The sequence below is a fragment of the Lottia gigantea genome, assembly GCF_000327385.1.
Source record: "Lottia gigantea unplaced genomic scaffold LOTGIsca_67, whole genome shotgun sequence".
Taxonomy (NCBI): domain Eukaryota; kingdom Metazoa; phylum Mollusca; class Gastropoda; family Lottiidae; genus Lottia; species Lottia gigantea.
The window spans coordinates 104,510-124,909 of record NW_008710284.1 but is presented as its reverse complement, the minus strand read 5'-3'; the positions used below and the strand labels follow the sequence as shown (position 1 = coordinate 124,909).

Here is a 20,400-nt window from a genome sequence, read left to right as displayed (position 1 = left end):
TTTTAACAGACTGACAGATATTAAGAGATTTAACTGTGTTTTAACGCTAGAATGACTGACACAGAAAGTCAAACACAAGTAAAGAAACAAACAATAGTGGTGAGCAATTTGGAACAAAATAAAAACAACAGACAACGTTCTAGATCTATGAAAGTTGCACATCTCTATCTGTCGTCAGCTAAAATGAAGCGACGTCAAACACCAGTTGATATTTCTACACAATGTGATATTTCTACACAACGTGACAAGGATGTGAGTGAATCAAACAGAACAGAAAATACTTGACAATCAGTAAAGAAATAGGAAGAACTTGACAATCAGGACAAATTGCTGACACGATTAATAATTAGTCTCTGTACCTAGGATTTTCTAGTGTCGGTATGTGGATCCAATCAAACCTACGGTTAAAAACACTAGGCTAACACTGTAGGAAAACACTAGGCTAACACTGTAGGAAAACACTAGGCTAACACTCATGTATTGTATTGTATTGTACAGGATGGTGAAACATCTTACAACAGTGTTGTGGAAATTCTGTGAATAAAATTATAAAAATATCAAAATATTGGCACCAACCTGGTAATTGAAAATACAGTGGTTCCACTCCAAGACTGTTATTTACCAGGAACTGTGGCGCTGGATAGTATGGTACCAACTCGGACGGCCAGAATGGACCAAGTTTATTTCTCATCAAACCATATTTATCTTTATAACTTCCTGATTCATTGACATTCTCAAAACCATGGGGTAATTTTCCACTTTTTAAAGCTTGAAGAAAACCATCTTTAGTGTAAAAATGTTTAACTTTTGGTTTAATTGGTGGAAATCGTTCTAGTGTAGTACTATAAGAATCTCTGATATTTCGAATACCTTCTGAACAATTCTCTAATCCAAATACACCTGGATATTCATCTTGATTAGATTTAGAAAGTTGATCACGAAATAAATATTCAACAGGAGAAATAGTTGTTAAATTCATGACTGGGCTCTCTGATTGTAAACGTTTAAAATTTTCCTTCCATTTTTTAAATTGTTTATTTTCTGAAGCCTCGTTCAAGTTGATTAATAAATGACTATTTTGTTTTTGAAGATCTCGTTGTTTCTGCTTGTGTTCCCGCTCTTTTTTTCTCTGCATACGTTCAAGGGGTGGTGTTTCTAAGGCTTCACGAACTCTTCTGGCCAAATCATCTTCCATCTGTTTCTTGATCACTTCTGGCTTCCATTTCTGTGAATCTGAAACAACAAGAAGAGAAATAATTTGTATTATGAAAAGAGTATTATATTTTATATATTTTACAAGATAACAGAACTGTGACCTAGGCCAGTGCTTCTGAGAGTATCTCTAATAAACATGATATACCTAGAAACTAGAGAATAACACTACATGTATATTTACTGTTAGTGTAGAGGAGAAGTTCCACTGATTCCCAGAGAAGATTAAGAGAGATTATCAGGTAGATTAACCTATAAACTCTCAGCGTATAACAGTGTATAAATATAATATCAATCATATTAACTGTTATTATAATCAATATTATTCTATTCTCTATTATTCAGTTAAAGATACAGTCTATCTCTATTATTAATAATAACAATATAACACTACAGTAGAATTCTCTTTAAACTAATAATATAAAGTTAATATTAAATAGCTTGTGTTGTTATTTTTACAGGCTTCAATAGTTTCTTAACCTAAATCTATTAACTATAGACAGACACTGGCCAACTCTAGGAAGCACTGGCACAGGCATCAGAAATTTTCTTTACTTGAGGAGGATTCAACCCACAGCAACTAATCGCCTAGCAGACAACAATCCACCTGGCTACTGACTGAATTATTTCACTGTTATAGTTAAACTAACAGTCTAATGTAGGGGAGATAATATAAAACCAACCTTTCTCTACTCTCTCTTTCTTACTTTCAATCAAACGAAATACTTCTTCTCTTTCTAGATCTGATATAGTACGATGAACAGACATTTCTATTGGTTGATTTCACTCTCTTTCACTTAAACAACCAATCACAGTGTTTCGTTGACAAACCATTTAAATAGTCTAGAAAATAGAATAAATATAATCATTAACTATCAGAATTTAAAATAACTTGATGGGGATTTGAACCCATGGTGCTTATTTTCTATCAATAGTAAGATTACAAGATTAATTTTAATAAGGTACAGTAGAATTAATAAAACTAAGTCACTGGGGTGTCCATAAAAGCACAGACCAAGTTTAAATAAGGAGATTACAATAAAGATCTTCAGCTTATCTTACTAGTTTATTTTCTAACTATCTATTGATACAGGTAATTAAAAATAATTATTAAAATTAAAATAATTCAGAGATCAAACTAGAGGAAATATAAATAATGATATTAAAACTCTTTTGACTTGTTATATCTAGTGTTAATTAATAATCAATACTTTTAACCAGTTTAATAACTGATCTATAATCAATAATCAATACTAGTTAAATATTGATTATTAAACACTACAAGTTTTACTACACCTGTTAGGCTCTCTCCATAGGCTCAAAATGAAATGTTAAAGAAGAAAGTGTCAAAATATTTTCAATACAAACTGAAATAGATCACCTTCATAGTATTCTTCACAATCTAAATTCTATAACAGTAGTCAGGTTAAGACCACAAACAGAAGTTTAAAAGAGTTGTAAATCTCCAGGAATAATGTCTAGGAATGAGTGGAATCGAGTCAATGTCCTCAGTGTGACTATATAATACTAGTATAATACTATATAAACTGACAGTAAACTACTAATCAGATTAGTAAGTAATTAGCTAGTAAAATCATGTTTTATCATTCAGATCCAGTTGGTTTATAAACATCAAACACACTAGATGTTATATTTCTTACTATTATATCTTTATATAGTTATTCACATAAACTAATATTAACTGGTACAGTATTATCTTTCCTGAGTATTATTACACAATGTTTCAACAATTTACACTTCTGTTTATTAATAAATAATTTCAGTTGAATTTGACAGTTTTCCCAGTTATTTTGATAGTTGGAGACCAGGAATGTATTTTATATGAAGAGTAATGTGTGTTAGGAGGGAGTGGAGAGTGGTGACAGGTGTCTCTAGGAGAGACAATAAAACATTGATTACTAGTAACAACTCTTATCTTACTTCTTCACAGACTAATTTACTGATATTAACAACTATTATTTACTGTTATCATGATCTTATATTAAATATACTAATTTCCTACTATCTTTCTTCAATAACTTCACTGTATTTCATATACAGACCACAATCTAACATGTTCCCTTAACTCATAGCTATTCTACTTCCATATTGCACCTTCAACTTTCAACACTGTCACATATAGAACTAGACCTGGCCATGTATTCTCCAAACGATCTTAGAGCTAGGATGTCCTAAGTTCTTCTAACACTGATTCTAGGATGTCCTAAGTTCTTAACTTCTAAAATTGATTCTAGGATATCCTAGGTTCTTATCTTCCAACATTGATTCTAGGATATCCTAGGTTCTTATCTTCCAACATTGATTCTAAGATGTCCTAGGTTCTTATCTTCTAACATTGTTTCTAGGATGTCCTAGGTTCTTATCTTCTAACATTGATTCTAGGATATCCTAGGTTCTTATCTTCCAACATTGATTCTAAGATGTCCTAGGTTCTTATCTTCTAACATTGATTCTAAGATGTCCTAGGTTCTTAACTTCTAACATTCTAGGATGTCCTAGGTTCTTATCTTCCAACATTGATTATAAGATGTCCTAGGTTCTTATCTTCCAACATTGATTCTAGGATGTCCTAGGTTCTTATCTTCTAACATTGATTCTAGAATGTCCTAAGTTCTTAACTTCTAACATTGATTCTAGGATGTCCTAGGTTCTTATCTTCTAACATTGATTCTAGGATGTCCTAGGGTCTTATCTTCTAACATTGATTCTAGGATATCCTAGGTTCTTATCTTCTAACATTGATTCTAGGATGTCCTAGGTTCTTATCCTCTAACATTGATTCTAGGATATCATAGGTTCTTATCTTCTAACATTGATTCTAGGATATCCTAGGTTCTTATCTTCTAACACTGATTCTAGGATATCCTAGGTTCTTATCTTCTAACATTGATTCTAGGATATCCTAGGTTCTTATCTTCTAACACTGTTTCTAGGATGTCCTAGGTTCTTATCTTCTAACATTGATTCTAGGATATCCTAGGTTCTTATCTTCTAACACTGATTCTAGGATATCCTAGGTTCTTATCTTCTAACACTGATTCTAGGATATCCTAGTGCTAAGATTGTTTTGAGAATACGTGGCCAGGTTACTATAAGTAATAATTTACTGACCAGCAAGACATCAGAAGAGTTTGATAATCCTAACTTAAGACTATTTCCTCCACTCTCACGTCTCCAAATAACAACTAACTGTAACTAGAACTAGAATTAAACCTTGTGACTCCAGTAAAACTCCAGTAAAACTGTATTGACCAGCAAGACCTGAGAGAAAGAAACTACAGTAATCTCTGAAAGGACTGTCACTATGTTTCTCTTTAATCCTCTTATAGTTCTGATAGATTATAATATATTTCTATAATCAGATTTCACTTGATATATTAACATACATAATCTCTTACATCTTAATAACTTTATTATATACAGATTGATTGAGTGAATGAATGAATGAATGAATGAGTAAATGAATGAGTAAATGAATGAGTAAATGAATGAATAAATGAATGAATGAATGAATAACCAATCTTTAAAAGTGGCTGATTATTTTCAGATTTCCAAGGTCATGCACATAGGAGCTCTAGTCAGATATATCTGGTAAATACAGTAAAAAATCTAATATTACCACACTAGACTGTGTTTAATTTTAAACTGATTTATTTATGACTATACTGTGTATTATTCACTGTTAAATTAAATCAAATTATCTATGACTAGACATGACAGTCTCTGTTTTTAATCACAGACAATAATCTTGGTGGTAATATTAATCATATAATAAGTTTTTATTAGTAAATCAGGAATATTTATTATCAGAGCTTACCCTAACTAAATCTTAATAAAACAATTCTCACATACTAGAAACAAAATAACTACTGTAACTATAAACCTTATTCTGTACTGATCCAGTGTTTTATATCCACTTTTTATAAAAAATCCCACGTCGTCGGTAAAAATGTATATCAAATTGAAAGAAACTAAGATAAAACAGTAGCTAATGTAGTAGTGATGTATAATAATATAATATTATTCATAATCCTGTACAATCTAACCTTAATCTTTACATGTTTGATAAGGCAACTAGTCACTTCTCATATTATTCAAGTTAGACTCTCCTCTAATACATCTTCACTATATTAAACTATTATTATAAACTTAACCTCAAAATAGCCCCCCTTTCTTATCTCACAAACTTCGTCTTCACAATGTCAAGGTATTATGAACTGCATCTTATACCTTGACTGCGAAGTAGCCACCTTTCTTGTATAATGGAATGCAGCAAGTTGGCTACTACAGTCATAAGGGAATATTATTGTTTTTGATTTGATTTATCAATTATTTGATCATCTTTGTCAATGACTTGATTATATCTTGAGTTAGATGGTTCTAGTCTATATTAATAGGGGAGTCCAACTTGAAATAATAAGAGATCTGAAGGGAGGTAATATAAAACAATATGATTTATCTCAAGTTCTATTGTATTACATTGTACACAGTTCATTGATTGAATGATATAATAAATCATATAATGAATGAATGAATGAAGTTGATATCAGTTGGATAGATTGAAGAATGAATAAATATGATATTTTTGAGATGTGTCTTAATTAATAGTTTTATAATCAAATGTTGAAAATATCTGTTTCTATCTACTTCCTGTTAATATATATATATGTTATTATCAATATCATTACTATATACAGACAGGCTGTGATTTTATACTGACTTATATAAAGCACAGGGTAATATAGATATTAGGGGAAGAAAGCTGACATGGAAGCACTGGCGCAGGCATCAGAATTGTTCTTACCTTAAGGGGGATTCAACCCCATGGCAACTAATTATCTAGCAGAGGAGACAATCCAACTGGCTACTGTCTGAGTTAGGTGTTGTTGTATTTCTATGGTATTTGTATAACAATGTAATAATATTATATCAAATAACATATTGTAACCAATGATTCTTTCTACTTGATTAACTTCTCACAACTTCTATAACTTTATTAATCTCTTTATATAGTTTCATAATCCTCTAACAATATACCCCTACTAGCCTCTACTGTCTATTAGCTAGACATGACTGGCAAATACAGATAAATCAATAGCCCTTGTTTCTTCATAACAAACAGCTAAATGAGTTATCTACCAACACAACTAAAATCATTCTTTGATAAATAAGCTCTTTTATATTTTTAGCTGGACATGACTGGCAAATACAGACAAATCAATAGCCCTTGTCTAGTCTGTACTATAAAATATGACTGTCAAATCTATGGTAAAGCCATGTAGTCTGCAATGAGGGAAATATTAACATGATAGCTGACACATATTGAATTATACTCTTGTTTGAAACTGGTATGGAAATGGGGTTTAAATTCTAACGAACTAATGAAACTTTCAACACAGGAGTCAGGATTCAAAACTGAGAAAATTATTCAGTACATGTAAGCTAACTTGTCACAGCAGGTCAAGTTTCAGGAAGCAAAACATCAAACATGAAGTCAGAATAATACAAGGCTATAAGTGTCTGAATGCTGTTTGAGAAATACAGGCCATCATCAGGACAGATATATAAGACAAGGGATATAAGAAATAGAAGAATTTATAACTATATTTTATATGTTCTATATACAATATTATAATTATAATAAATGGAAGTTAAATTCTCTTTGGTAGTTGATTAACTATCATACTTTCAATAGTTTCAAACACTGTATGAGGATCTTGGTCAGCATTAATATGTTGACTAGCTTCATAATAATCAGTTAATTCTTCATAGTAAGCATGATACTGAGCTAAACGTTTTTTAACATGTTCTTCTTCATCTTTCTCATGACGTTCTAGTCTATCTTTAATATCTTGTGTTCGGGGAGGGTTATACAATAGATGATAACGTTCTCCTGTTATAGGATCAGTATAACGTTGTGTTAGACGTTCAATAACAGAATCATTTGGAACGTCCAGAAAGAATATTCTATTAGGAACAAAGCCTTGTTTTTCCAGTTGTTCCCCTTGTTCTCTAGATAATGGGTAACCATGGAGAACCCAGCCTCGTGTAACACAATCTAACTGACCTAATCTATCTTTAACAATACTTAAAACAATTGTATCAGGTACCATATTTCCCTTCCGAACGTAATTTTTGGCAGCTTTTCCTGATTTAGTTTCGTCAGCTATGGCTTGTTTTATCAAATGTCCACATGAAATGTTAACTAAATTATATTTAGAAGCCAAGAGAGCTGCTTGTACCGCCTTACCACTACCAGATGGGCCCAGTAACACTATCCTGGGGGTATGGGGGGTGGGGGAACGAGCTTGTGAACAAATAAACGTGAGAACTTGAGCGAAGACATCTGCTTTCGGCTGATCAGCGTTGACAGTTTGAAGAACGGCTCCAAAACAATGTTTAAGACTCTCAATATAACGATGATATAAAATCAATTTCTGGACCATTTCTTCTTCTGTGTAACCCTCGGCAACCACCAGACGATCTTGTATTTCTTGGTTACTAGGCCAGTTGAAGGTTGTATGATAAATATCACCAGTTGTAGGATCAACTCTCTTACCAGAAGCTCTCTCTATTAGAACAGTATCAGGAGCTTCTAGGATAACACAATGTTTAGGATAAAATCCTCGTTCCTGTAGACCCAGAGCCTGTTCACGCGTCTGTGGAAATCCTTCCATCACCCAGCCTTTCTTAACACAATCAAATAGTACCATTCTTTCTTCTATAATCTTCATCCATAATTCTGTTGGTACGGCCTTTTTCTTATTGATATAATTCAATGCTTCTTCACGATGGCTGATATCAGCTTCTGATATTAGATTCTCCATGGTGATATGAGCTGCTCTTGTTTTATTACAAATCATCTTCCCGATGGATCTCTTCCCAGCTGCCGGGGGACCTAGAATTATTATCTTGGGGACATCATCATTATCACGTTTTAGTAAATCTATCAGGAAGCTGATTGGTTCATCAGGTTTGTGAACAAGTAGCTGTTCTAACAATCGTTGATACATATCAAATACACCATGTTCTTCAGCGTAATACGCAAACTCTGGTGGAATCAACAAGGGGCGTTTAGTTTCATCCATGTCTATGAGAATTCCAATCACTCTTCCAGAATATAAAAACTTCAAATTCAGTTTTACTCAGGTTTAGTTTTCTCTCAAATACAGTTCTGTAGAACAAAAGTCAAGTTGGGTTGTTTTTTTTAACCAGTACACACCTTCCTGTCACTGTATTTAGATAAAACGTTTGTTATATTTCTATATAGATCAGTTTAACTACATATCTAACTAACTGTGACTTGGTGACAACACAATGGCAGCCATGTTGTTTATAAATGGCCGACCGTGGTAACTAGGTGATAAGATGACATTTAAGTAGCTTTACTCTATTGTCAATACAGGCTATTATAATAGGGGTTGTTTAAAGGGACACAAGAAGGTTTTATTTAGAAAGAGGTTGTATTGATCAACTGGAGTAGATTTAATTTAAAGAGAGGGTTTGACTTCTCACAGATCTTTAAGGCTCTCTCACAATGACTGACAAAAGCACTGGCTGTTGCATCTGAATTTTACATTTCTAGAGCAGATTTGAACCATCAGCACATACTGGTCTACCAAATATACAAGTTGGTTTCTATAAGCTACGGTCTTAAGCTTAAAAGATTCACCAAACATATTTAACCTTCATCAAGGTCATCATCAGAAATATGCAGCCTATCATATTGTGTATGTTGTTAGATTTTGTTTCTGTTTTTGTTAATTGGACTTACATATTGGGCTATTATAGTAGTACCGTATGTTAATTGGACTATTGTTGTGTTTTTACCTATGTAACTAAAGAGTATGAACTGGATGAAAATTAACAAAAACAACTTACAACTGATATGATGATGGTTCATATTTTAATCTTCTTCTTCTACCTTGACTGTGATGAACCTCACTAGTTTCAAACAGGAGTTCATGTACTTTCAATAACTTACAGTATAAATCCAACATCTTATTGGCACTTTCTGGTTTTCTTCTGGAAATTATTAGACAAGTGTCAGTGGTATGTTTAAGGTCTCTTTCATACAGGATATTTCACCATTATATGATGCATTTTACATTCATAACATTGTGCAACTTATATTTTTCAACTTTGCCAGCATCTTGTGGACTCCATCAGATGAAATCTGTTGGCTTATGAGGCCTCCTGACCTCAAGGGGATCTTGTCTTGCAAAGACTTGGCCCCCTTCCCCTCTTCCAGGCTATTCCCACATTCGCTCCATGTGCCAGGTAATGCAATGTAGTGTACAATGAGGGAAATGTTGATAGGTGTTTGGGTTGGGTGACCCTTGTAGCAGTTAGGGTGTGTGTGTGTGTGTGTGTGTGGGGAGGTCGTGCTTAAGTTCCCTGCCCCACCAATCCTAGGATTCGGAGGCTTAAATTCCAAGAATGGACACCAAATTTTACGAGAAAATCCAAAACATTACCTATCAAGTAGGGCCACATGGAATTCAACGTGATAGCGTCTGCTACTGAAGAGTGCACGCGAAACGATGTATGGGAAGTAACTCTAGTCACATTTTAATTTTTTCAGACCACAGTAAAATAGTCAAATTTAAAGGCATTTACACAACACACCCCCTACCCAATTTTACCCCCTAAATCTCTTCTAAAGATCGACTTTCTGCTCTTTCCCGACCCTCCTTTAAATCTCTCACCTGTTAAAACTTCAGTAACCGACTGTCATCAGTTTAAAATTAAACTAAGTGTAAAAACTCAATTGATGGCCTAGATGCTTCCTATGTTCCTTAATTCTCTCCTTCATGTTCCAGGCCCCACCCCACCCAATCTCAAAAACAAGAACAAGATTGTGATGAACATATTTTTATTCCCACATGTACACAACAATATGTAGTAAGACATATTTATATTTAACACATTAGAAAAATGCAAAAAATTAATTTCCTACCAACTGACCACAGTGACCAGGATGACACGCCGGCAGCAGAGGAAGTGATACTGAGCAGATATAATTACAGACAGAAAGAAGAGTTTTAATTGGATTGTTTCTATAAATTAGGTCCACTGATAATCTACTAGTAATATAGCCCTGGTATATCAGATAGACTTTGATCAATATTCACTATTCAGGTTGATAAAGCAAGTTGCTAAGTGTCATCAGGTGGTAATAGTGAGTGATAACACCCTACCCTACTCAGGTCTATACTACCAGTAGATTACATGTCAAAACTCAAGTTAAATCTATAGCAATATTCCAGTCATGAACAATTTTATACAAATGAAAGTTTATGATATCAAGGGAGGAAATTTTAACAGCTACCTCGGGCTGTTCTGTTTGCTGTACATACTTTACTATATAACAAAATTGGCAGCTTTTTTTCTTAATTTACACAGAAATTTACAGAATTTATAATAAATGGGTGTGTTAAAGGTGTCGTACCATTTAATAAGGATCAATATCTGATGACTAAATGGTACTATCTCTTTAACAATGACAGCTGAATGTAATAATATTGTATATATATTGTACATCTAATAGTTCAATTAACTCTCTACTAATTAGATATCTTGTTAACTCATCACAGTCAAATATAATATAGCAGATAACTTTATAACCTGAGTTATTAACAATAATATCAACTAGTCTAGAGTTAATATTCACCAGTCTATATTTCTATCATAATATATATATATATATATATCTATATACTTAGTAAAATACAAAAAGCAAAGAAATGAAACAAAATTTTCTAGACTTGACATTATTTTGAAATTTATCAGAAAATATTTGAAAAGGATGAAGTGAGAATACTTCACTAGAAAATACTTAACTTCATTTTAATAAGAAATATACCAGAAGTCATTTTTCTTTTTTAAAATTCTAATTTTTCTAATTTTCAAAATGTTTTTTATCAAATTTTATATAACCTTCCAAATAAAACTTTAAAACAGTTAAACCTCAAAATAATTCCAAGACAAGAAGAAAATAATGATAAGAAAGAAGCTAGGATTATTGATAAAAATCACACAAATAAAACAAATGATTTGATGTTCCTACAATGTCTAAGATTTCATTGATATATGAAATATAAAGTGAAAAATATACAATATCAAGCTTAATATAGATTTACTAATTTAACCCCAAATATATCCAGCGTTATTAATTAGTGAAAGATAAACAACTACTCATATTTTTACATTTTCTTACTTTGTTTCCTACACATTTCTCATCATCAATTTAAACTCATCTTATTTCTTGATTATTACAACCTGAACTTTCAATTAACTCTTCTACCATTTCTACTGACTCAGTAGAAATATTGAAATATCTTGGAAACAAAATATAAAACGTTATAAATGGGAAATAAAACAACGACAAAGAAAATAAAGCAAACAAACAATAAATGATGATGAAAAAGTGTAATATGACACACGGAAATCTCTAAATGACTTGAAAAAAAAAAAAATTACCTTCACCAAATGATACAAAACTCTGACAAAAAGCTGGCCACATTTTAAACTACAAATAACTCTATTGTAGAGTAGCTTTTTATCCTCAAAAGCAAGACAAAAATAATAAAAACTTTTCTCCAAAATTGTCCCTGTTTTCTCTAATATCTGGCAAGAATAATTTAACTTTTAAAAAATTAACAAAATTTCAATGTAGATGAACAACTGAAAGAATTAGAATTTTCTCAATATTTCTAAAGAGAAAACCACTTCCTAATCTGACCCCAAAAAAACTTGATTAAATTAACAAAACATAAATAGAAAAAAAATAAACCCTTGTATCTTCAATACACCCAGGGGAAGCAAAGTTTCAACATTTCCTATGAAAATTAACAACAGAAATAATGACAAGTTATTAGAAAGAAAACATAACTAATGTGATATCTAGCATGTTAAGAGCTGTACAGGCTGGTGTGAGATATTTTATAGTGAATTTATTATAAACAAAATCTTAATACGTCATATAGAAACCTGTACAATATTTGACTTAATAAAAATATCAGAGTTGTTATTCATTATCTTCTCTTTAACTACAATAGAATCAGTTTTATAATATAACATTTCTTTACTGTTAGAGTTGATTTTAATTTTTATAGAATAATATTCACTTATCTTACAACTAAAATAGTTTTACATCCTGTGGGTTAATAAAGACTGGAAACAAGAGAATATAATGAATAACAAGTAAGATATTTTACAGACTATATATTTTAAAGGTAGCACTTTCATTGGACTTGTTTCTTTATTTTTCTATACATTAATTATACAACTGTACATTTGGTTTCCATTATTTATTCACAATTCTACTTTTTTTTTTACAAAATTCTTTATCTTTATTAACATAATAAAAACTATCAAAATAATTTCAGAAAGCTTTCTGCTTTTATAATAGCTTGATTCCATTATTTTATTATTTCTTATAGAAACTTGTTATTTATTACTTTTTATTTAATAACAAATTTACTCTGAATTTCAGATTTACATTATAAACTTTTAATTATTTTTCTAGTAAAATATGACAGAAATTGATTTGATTTGATCATGAATATAAGATAATTAAAGAATTTCCAGATATTTTGATAAAATAACAAGTTATAAAATATAAGAAATAATAAAATAAGAGAAATTAGCAGATCTATGAAGAATGAAAACTGAATTAATGAAATGAAAGTATCCTAGGGATATTATTTTAATTTCTATACAAATGATCATTATTATAATCTTCTGTACAATTTGGTCGTTACTCGTGAAGATTGAAGAAAAACTATCAACATGTTATAATATATATTGATGAATATTTATAATATTATTACTCTTGTTATGTTATCTTAAAGATTCCCAGTCATATTGTATTTTTACCCTATATAATAATAATTCATCAATTTTAACAGTTTTCTAATTTCTAAAATAATATTTAATTTTAGTATTTTATAAAAGTTTTTAATCCAGATTAATTTGGTGTCAGTTTTTCCTCAATCTATGAGTATAATTTCTAGAGCGAATATCACTGGATAATCTGATATATCACTGGATAATCTGAAGTTTATTTACACGATGTTTAGATAATTAAATTGCTCTTAGAGGCAGTGGTTGTGAAGTTTATCTTTATACAGTTCTTACAGTATATATAAGTTAATTTTACACGTTTCTCCTTCTATATCTACCAGACTTATATTTCACAAAAACTTGACTAAAATATTCTCATACTAGTATAATACTACTGTTAATTTCAGTTAATATTTAGTATATAACTATCTATATAATACATGTTTTAAATGTTCATATCATGGTCTATAAACAGAGTTCAATTTCTTAATTAATAAAGACAGAAAGTCTAATTTTTGTAAAATAGAAGCCTGGAAATATTAGTGTGAAAATATACATTATTTTAAAAGGAAATTTTCTAAATTTACAAAAGGTGACAAAATAAATTGAGAGAAAAATATTGGCACAATTCTTTGACAAAAAAAAACTTCAAATTTGGTAGGAAAAGTTATAGTTTGATATCTACATTGTGTTTTCTTATTTTATGATAAATTTACACCTATAAACAACTCTTAATGGACAAAATATAACCTTAAACATCTAGTTGGCTTTGAAAACATTTATATTAAATTTGACCAAAGCCAACCAGATGTTTAAAGTTTCTAACCGAAGTAATAAAATTGTACAATATTTGAGTGAATTTGAGAAAAAACATGCGAAGAGAAAACATTATTATACATTATTACAACTTTGAAAAAATACAATGTCCCAAAAAACACATGCCAAATATACATTCTACTATTATAGCTACTTACAAAATATCTAATTTACAAACAAGACTAATAATAAACAAACTTAATCTGATTCTTTACTCTTTTTATACCCAATCTTATCTTATAAAACTCTAACATGTAGGTCCCTCTATTCCACTTGAATGCAACATGGAATTAGATAAAGCCACGCCATTAACAATGATGTTTTTCAACGATTTTAGCTTGGAATAAATCATGTCACTAGCTGACTGAAGATATTAGTATAAAAAGAGTAAAGACACCAACTAGAACTATACAAGGCACTATCAAGCTAAATAAAGACTATAGTTATATAGAGATAAAATACTACATCTTAGTCTACCCTGATATCTTGTCTGGATCTTTCAATATCTCTTATATCAACCTCCTTCATCAAATATAATAATAAAATCAGACTCGTGTCTACAGACTAGTTATCAGGGTAGTAAACCAAGATGAAGAATAGTCAGCAAAAAACACACCATATATACCATAATACAAACAACAAGAGAGAAAAAAAATATATTTTTATAATCATTTGATGTACTTTATCATTATATTCAGTTAATATCAGATGAGAATACAAACTCTAATATCTCAACTTGAAATATAAATAAACACAGTACATCAAATCATTGTAAAAATAAGGTTTAAAAAAAGACCTCAAAAAAGGTCACCAATTTTCAAAACAAGGTATCGCTTTAAATTCTACTTTTGATTTCAACTGCGATACAAAAAACAGCCAAATCATACCCTTCAACTTGGGGTACAAAAACAGCCAAATCATACCCTTCAACTTAGGGTACAAAAACAGCCAAATCATACCCTTCAACTTGGGGTACAAAAACAGCCAAATCATACCCCTCAACTTCGGGTGGAAAACAGCCAAATCATAGCCTTCAACTTAGGGTAGAAAACAGCCAAATCATACCCCTCAACTTGGGGTACAAAAACAGCCAAATCATACCCTTCAACTTTGGGTGAAAAACATCAACCATGAACTTTAAGGTTATATGTTACCCAACAAGAAAACAAACTTCTACATTTTAAAATAAGCCTGAAGTTTTCATTTAATTTCTATTCTATCTACATCTAAAATTTGACCTCAACTCTCTTATTTTAAAGTCGATTCTAATTTACCATTAACAAAACAACTTCATTGATTAACCATTTAAATTAATTTTATAATTCAAATTTACAATTTCTTAATTTAGAGACAAATTTTCCATAATTCAAAATAAATTTAACATCTGAAAATGGACAAAATTTACACAAGTTTTTTCTGAATATTATTTTACAAATTGTAGAATAAATTTTTGATGTGTGATAATTCAAGATTGTGATGAACTTGGTGAAAAAACCTGTGTATTATACATGTAAATACAATATAAAATAATCAACATTTCTACACAATATCTCTCCTAGTTCAACATCAGAATCAGAATTATTAACTATCAGAAATTAACGAAAGTTTCAATGTTACGCTAACCCACCATTGGTAGGCATTCCAATAGGACCTAAATCAGGATTATTTTTCAGAAAGAATTTCTCTAATTTAGCTAGAATGTGTTTACCATATGTATATTTACGTAATGTAGCTATATGTGGGCGTATCTTGTGCATGAGAATTTTACGTTGCGGAGGTTCGGCTACGTCTATCATCTTCTGTACAACATAATTAGCAAATTGATCTTTCATCATTGTATATAAAGAACTGTGATGTCTGAAATATAGAATTATAAATATACTATTACCTGGTATTAGTTACCAATAAGAGATTCATCCAATGTCTATTACTTCTTATAATACACTTTTTCTTCACGTTGATTGGCTGACAGCAGTGTTAAATGAATGAATATTTAGAGCAGAGATTTTAGACTGAAGTGACTATATTAACAGAAATATAAGAGAAAGTTTAATAACTTACCCATCATTTAAATTACAAACTTCATCTATTAATAATGCTTTTTCAGCTCGTGATGAATGAGAAACACATTTCTCTACCACATTACTGAAATTATAATATATAAACAATAACCCATAATATTTACAGTCTTTCTGTCCAGGTCTCTGATTGGCTGTATTTCCTGGAGTATAATCCTGTCAAATCATTGCATTCTGTCATACAAGAAAGGTGACTAATGTAATCAAGGTATAAGTTTGTAGTAGCTCAACTTGTGAAGATGACAACATGGTGGATAATCTATCTTGTTGTAAGTTATATTAGTATAAATATAGTGTAACCAACCTGGCAAATTTATGTTGACTGAGAAGAAGAACTTTGCCTCTAATCATACTAACTATACGTGATTTATCTTCTGGTCGGCCATGTTCTAATACGTGTTGTATTACATAATTACCATATTGATCTTGTACTAATCTCTCAACCTGTACATTGATTATATTTAATATAATAGTGACATGGCATCACGATTTTTAAAACTATTTAATAAAACCTTCATCATTACATAGGACAGAGAGAGATTGTAAAGAGGTTTCCTCAATTTTTAATCAGATGTCTGTGGTTCTTGTTAAAGAGATTGTAAAGAGGTTTCCTCAATTTTTAATCAGATGTCTGTGGTTCTTGTTAAAGAGATTGTAAAGAGGTTTCCTCAATTTTTAATGTGAATCGGGGACAGATAGCATCAATTTACATCATTCTAATGTTACATCAGATGTCTGTGGTTCTTGTTAAAGAGATTGTAAAGAGGTTTCCTCAATTTTTATGTGAATCGGGGACAGATAGCATCAATTTACACCTTTCTAATTTACATCAGATGTCTGTGGTTCCTGTAATTCTACTAAACCTAAGTATCTGATGACTATAGATTTTAAGTGTGTGATAATAGGTAAAATGTAAGAGGTACCTGATCATGAAGTTCATCTAATATAGGTGTGGTTTGTTCAGCTATACAATGTTCTAATATTCTCTGTATGACACGACAACCATAGGGATGAGTTGACAGTGTATAGACCTATAAATATAGTATATTAATATAACACAGGGGCTATAACTCTATAACTTATAGTCACATAGCACTCATATTCCAACACATACTTCCACAACTAGAATACTTCTACCAGAAAGTTCATCATTATTCTGAATAATAAATTCCACACTTCTGATTGGATAATGTAGCAACTCTAAAATTTATCAACCAATCAGATTTGAGTTGTCATCAATGTTAAAGAATATAACTAAACGTGTAAAAAGTAGAAAGATTACCTGTCCTTTAAAAGCATCAATTATAAACTGAAGATGTTTAGGTTCAACACACTCGATACATTTCTGTACAACATGGTTTCCATTTTGATCTTTCACACATTTCAATACATGACCATCTAATTCTTTTAAAATCTCTACCTAAAATTCAATATTATATCATCAATATTTATACTGTTCACTGTTCTTTTATAATATATTCTGAATACCTGCTAGTAGCTCAATATCAATATCTGTATTCTGTCATTTCGATCTTAACATAGTAATCTATGAAAGCACATGGATTTGACAGAATCCAGTCCACAACCAATACAAGATTAGGGGACTGGGATTATCTACAATGCTGTGGAATGGAACAAGTCAAATCTTTCTTTAAAGATGTTCGTGTACCTTTTGCCACATAAAAACAGTCCAGGAAGGGCTGTCGGCATTAATGGACAAGATAGTATTAGTTTAGAATAGGAGAATATCCAAGCTAATGTAATAAACCTGATTGTACCTGCATGTCTGATGGTATAGACTCTAGAGCTTTCTGTATCACTCTACAACCATACATCTGTAACGCTAACGGTAATACATGACCTCTGACTCTCTGAGCTAATGTATTCTTCTGATCAGCTGATCCAAACTCAAAGAATTTCTGTATGACATAGTTTCCAAATACATCAGTCATTAAACTATAGGCAGCTGTTAATATCTCTGTAAATACCATAGCTTTTTCTTGAGTTGATGCTCTTTCTAGTTTCTGTTGTATAAATCTACAATATTACATAGAAAATATTTTAAATACAAGACTATTCTGTTTGGAATTTAATCTATAGGATTAACATAACACAACACTGGAGGGTAATGTATCACGTGATGTTTAATACAGGACAATATCAAATAAAATACTCACCTTGAGCCGTGTTGGTCCTGTGAAAATTCTACCACATGATTCACTAAGTCTTTTAACTGTAAATTGGGGATACGATTGTTACGAAAATCTTCTAATAGACGACTTCTTCCAGTCACTTCTTTAGATAAACTTGCACTGAAATAATACACAGGATAATCTAGACTACCAACAAATAACAATAATAGTATACTTTGTATAATTAAATGGTGAAATTTATAATTGATATTGATCATATAATATTGAATGATCTTTGATATTTATCCAGTTTGTCACATGATTAATGCCTTTACACACCAATAATACTAGTGAGACTAGGGTTGAATTATCTAATAAACATCAAGAGTTACCTACCTTCTAGACGCCATGTTTCTATTCTGAAATAAAGATGTATTACCAAACAGACCATTAGCTGGAGACATCAGACCAGCTCTATATTTAGCTTCCGCTCCTGGAGCAGCAGAATACGGACGTGCGGCACCAAAACCTACAATATATAACAATAGTTAGTGAAATGACAATCAAAGACAATATAGAGATAAGGGGGAGATTTTTCATCAACAAGAGACACAGACTAAAGGTTAGTAAACTAACTTAAAAACTTGGGGAGATTACTTACCAACATTGACAACAACTGACTATTATAAAACTAAATGTCAAGAACCTACCTAATGTGAGATTCGAGGAGGATCCAGAAAGAGAAGGGGGTGGGGTCATAGACTGACCAGGTTGTAATAATCCACCATGGCCTACAGGTGATCCGGCCATACCCGATAATGACCCATAATAACCACCTAGTTGTCTTTTAACATCAAATGACTCTCTTCTTTGACCTGAAAAACAAACAGACTGGTTAATAAACAATTATAGACATGCTTATCAGGGCTGATTTTTAATTAATATCTAGACTAGACTAGGTCAGTCAGGTACTGTTTAATATGTACATACTCAGTCTTATAATCTGGTGCTGGTTAAGTTTTGATTTGCATAAACATAATGAAGACATAATAAATTGTAGAAATGAGTGTATTTTAACGTTAAGATTAATAATATATATTAAGTGAGAGTCTGGTATTAATAACTTACTGACTCTAATCTACCTACTGATAATTATTATTATCACTGTTAATAATAACTATCACAGACCAGTTATAGAGTCAGTAAGTTTTATATTAATAAAAAACAGAAAGTGAAAGAAATGGGCTTAACCCAACTTTGTAGTGAGACAGCCTCAACTTGGGTTTTGATATCAAAATAAAAATAACTTAAAAACATACAGAAACACAGGAAAATTCTTCCATAAAAATCTAGATGTTTTTACATTAAAATATTGATGTTTCTATTATTGAGCTAGTGTTAATCAAACGCTTTGATATTTATAACAAACTAGTTCAATATTATAAACATCTTAAACATAAAATATACAAGTCAGAAAGATATAACTAAACTAAAACTAAATAATAAAGTTGGTATACTAGTAGAGCTACAATAAAACCTACCTATAATACCACTGTTAGTATTACCTATTGCCAGCCCATCTAACCCATTAGTATTATTATAACCAGCAGCCGCAGCAGCGTTATTTTGGTGTGCTAGGGCTAGATTGGTAGAAATAGGTGTATACAGGCTAGGGGTGGCCTGTGTATAACCGAGACTTGTTGATGGGCTATACCCTGCAAAACATTACACCTTTCTCTCAATATCTCATAACAATTTCATCAAATATTATACCAATCAATTTTCATCAAAATAAATCAAAAAGTTATTCAATTTGTCTATCAAAATCTTAACAAGAAATCACTAGAATAATCTATATTTTCATCAAACATACTGATAATTTCTATATAATCAGATTTCTTATCAAGTTGAAGTTTTTTATAATTAATATAGATAAATACGAAGGTTTCTAATATTATATATAAGGTATATATTCAAAGCTTTATAACTCTGAAAGCTATATAATAATATCTGCTAATATATAAACTGAAGCCAGGTCAGATATCATTTGTCATGGTTTTTATAGAAAATTGGTAAAAAGGAAGGCAAGTGAATTTAGTGGCTGTGCTTTTTCTCTTTAATTAAAAATAGTTAGTAGCAAAATGTTACAGGCATATTACATTGTTAATTTGCTTTCTATCAAGACTAGAAATAGACAAACTAGATCTAACACCCCTCGACTCTATATGAACTCTTCTTGTTATAGATATATTAAATATATATCTAGAAGAATTCATTTATTAATCAAGGTGTTT

At 30.9% G+C, this 20,400-nt stretch overlaps 3 protein-coding genes across 3 annotated transcripts; all 3 read right to left on the bottom strand.

Moving 5' to 3' along the window:
- Window positions 1-466: 466 nt before the first annotated feature.
- On the bottom strand, window positions 467-4,404 carry LOTGIDRAFT_235576 (hypothetical protein; the record flags this gene model as incomplete). Its single annotated transcript, XM_009064987.1, has 4 exons — window positions 4,345-4,404; window positions 1,896-2,055; window positions 577-1,233; window positions 467-534 (listed from the first exon to the last, which is right to left on the bottom strand). Exons 2-4 carry the CDS (start codon window positions 1,978-1,980, stop codon window positions 467-469), a joined length of 810 nt encoding a protein of 269 aa, XP_009063235.1. The 5' UTR covers window positions 1,981-2,055; window positions 4,345-4,404.
- A 2,408-nt stretch (window positions 4,405-6,812) lies between these two features.
- On the bottom strand, window positions 6,813-8,532 carry LOTGIDRAFT_195378 (hypothetical protein). The gene has a single exon (XM_009064986.1). It carries the CDS (start codon window positions 8,319-8,321, stop codon window positions 6,885-6,887), a length of 1,437 nt encoding a protein of 478 aa, XP_009063234.1. The 5' UTR covers window positions 8,322-8,532; the 3' UTR covers window positions 6,813-6,884.
- A 6,977-nt stretch (window positions 8,533-15,509) lies between these two features.
- LOTGIDRAFT_220913 (hypothetical protein) lies at window positions 15,510-18,916 on the bottom strand (the record flags this gene model as incomplete). Its single annotated transcript, XM_009064985.1, has 9 exons — window positions 15,510-15,753; window positions 15,958-16,041; window positions 16,279-16,418; window positions 16,898-17,005; window positions 17,257-17,394; window positions 17,753-18,011; window positions 18,152-18,280; window positions 18,503-18,635; window positions 18,799-18,916. The coding sequence occupies 9 exons, from the start codon at window positions 18,914-18,916 to the stop codon at window positions 15,510-15,512; spliced, it is 1,353 nt and encodes a 450-aa protein (XP_009063233.1).
- Between the last annotated feature and the right edge of the window lie 1,484 nt (window positions 18,917-20,400).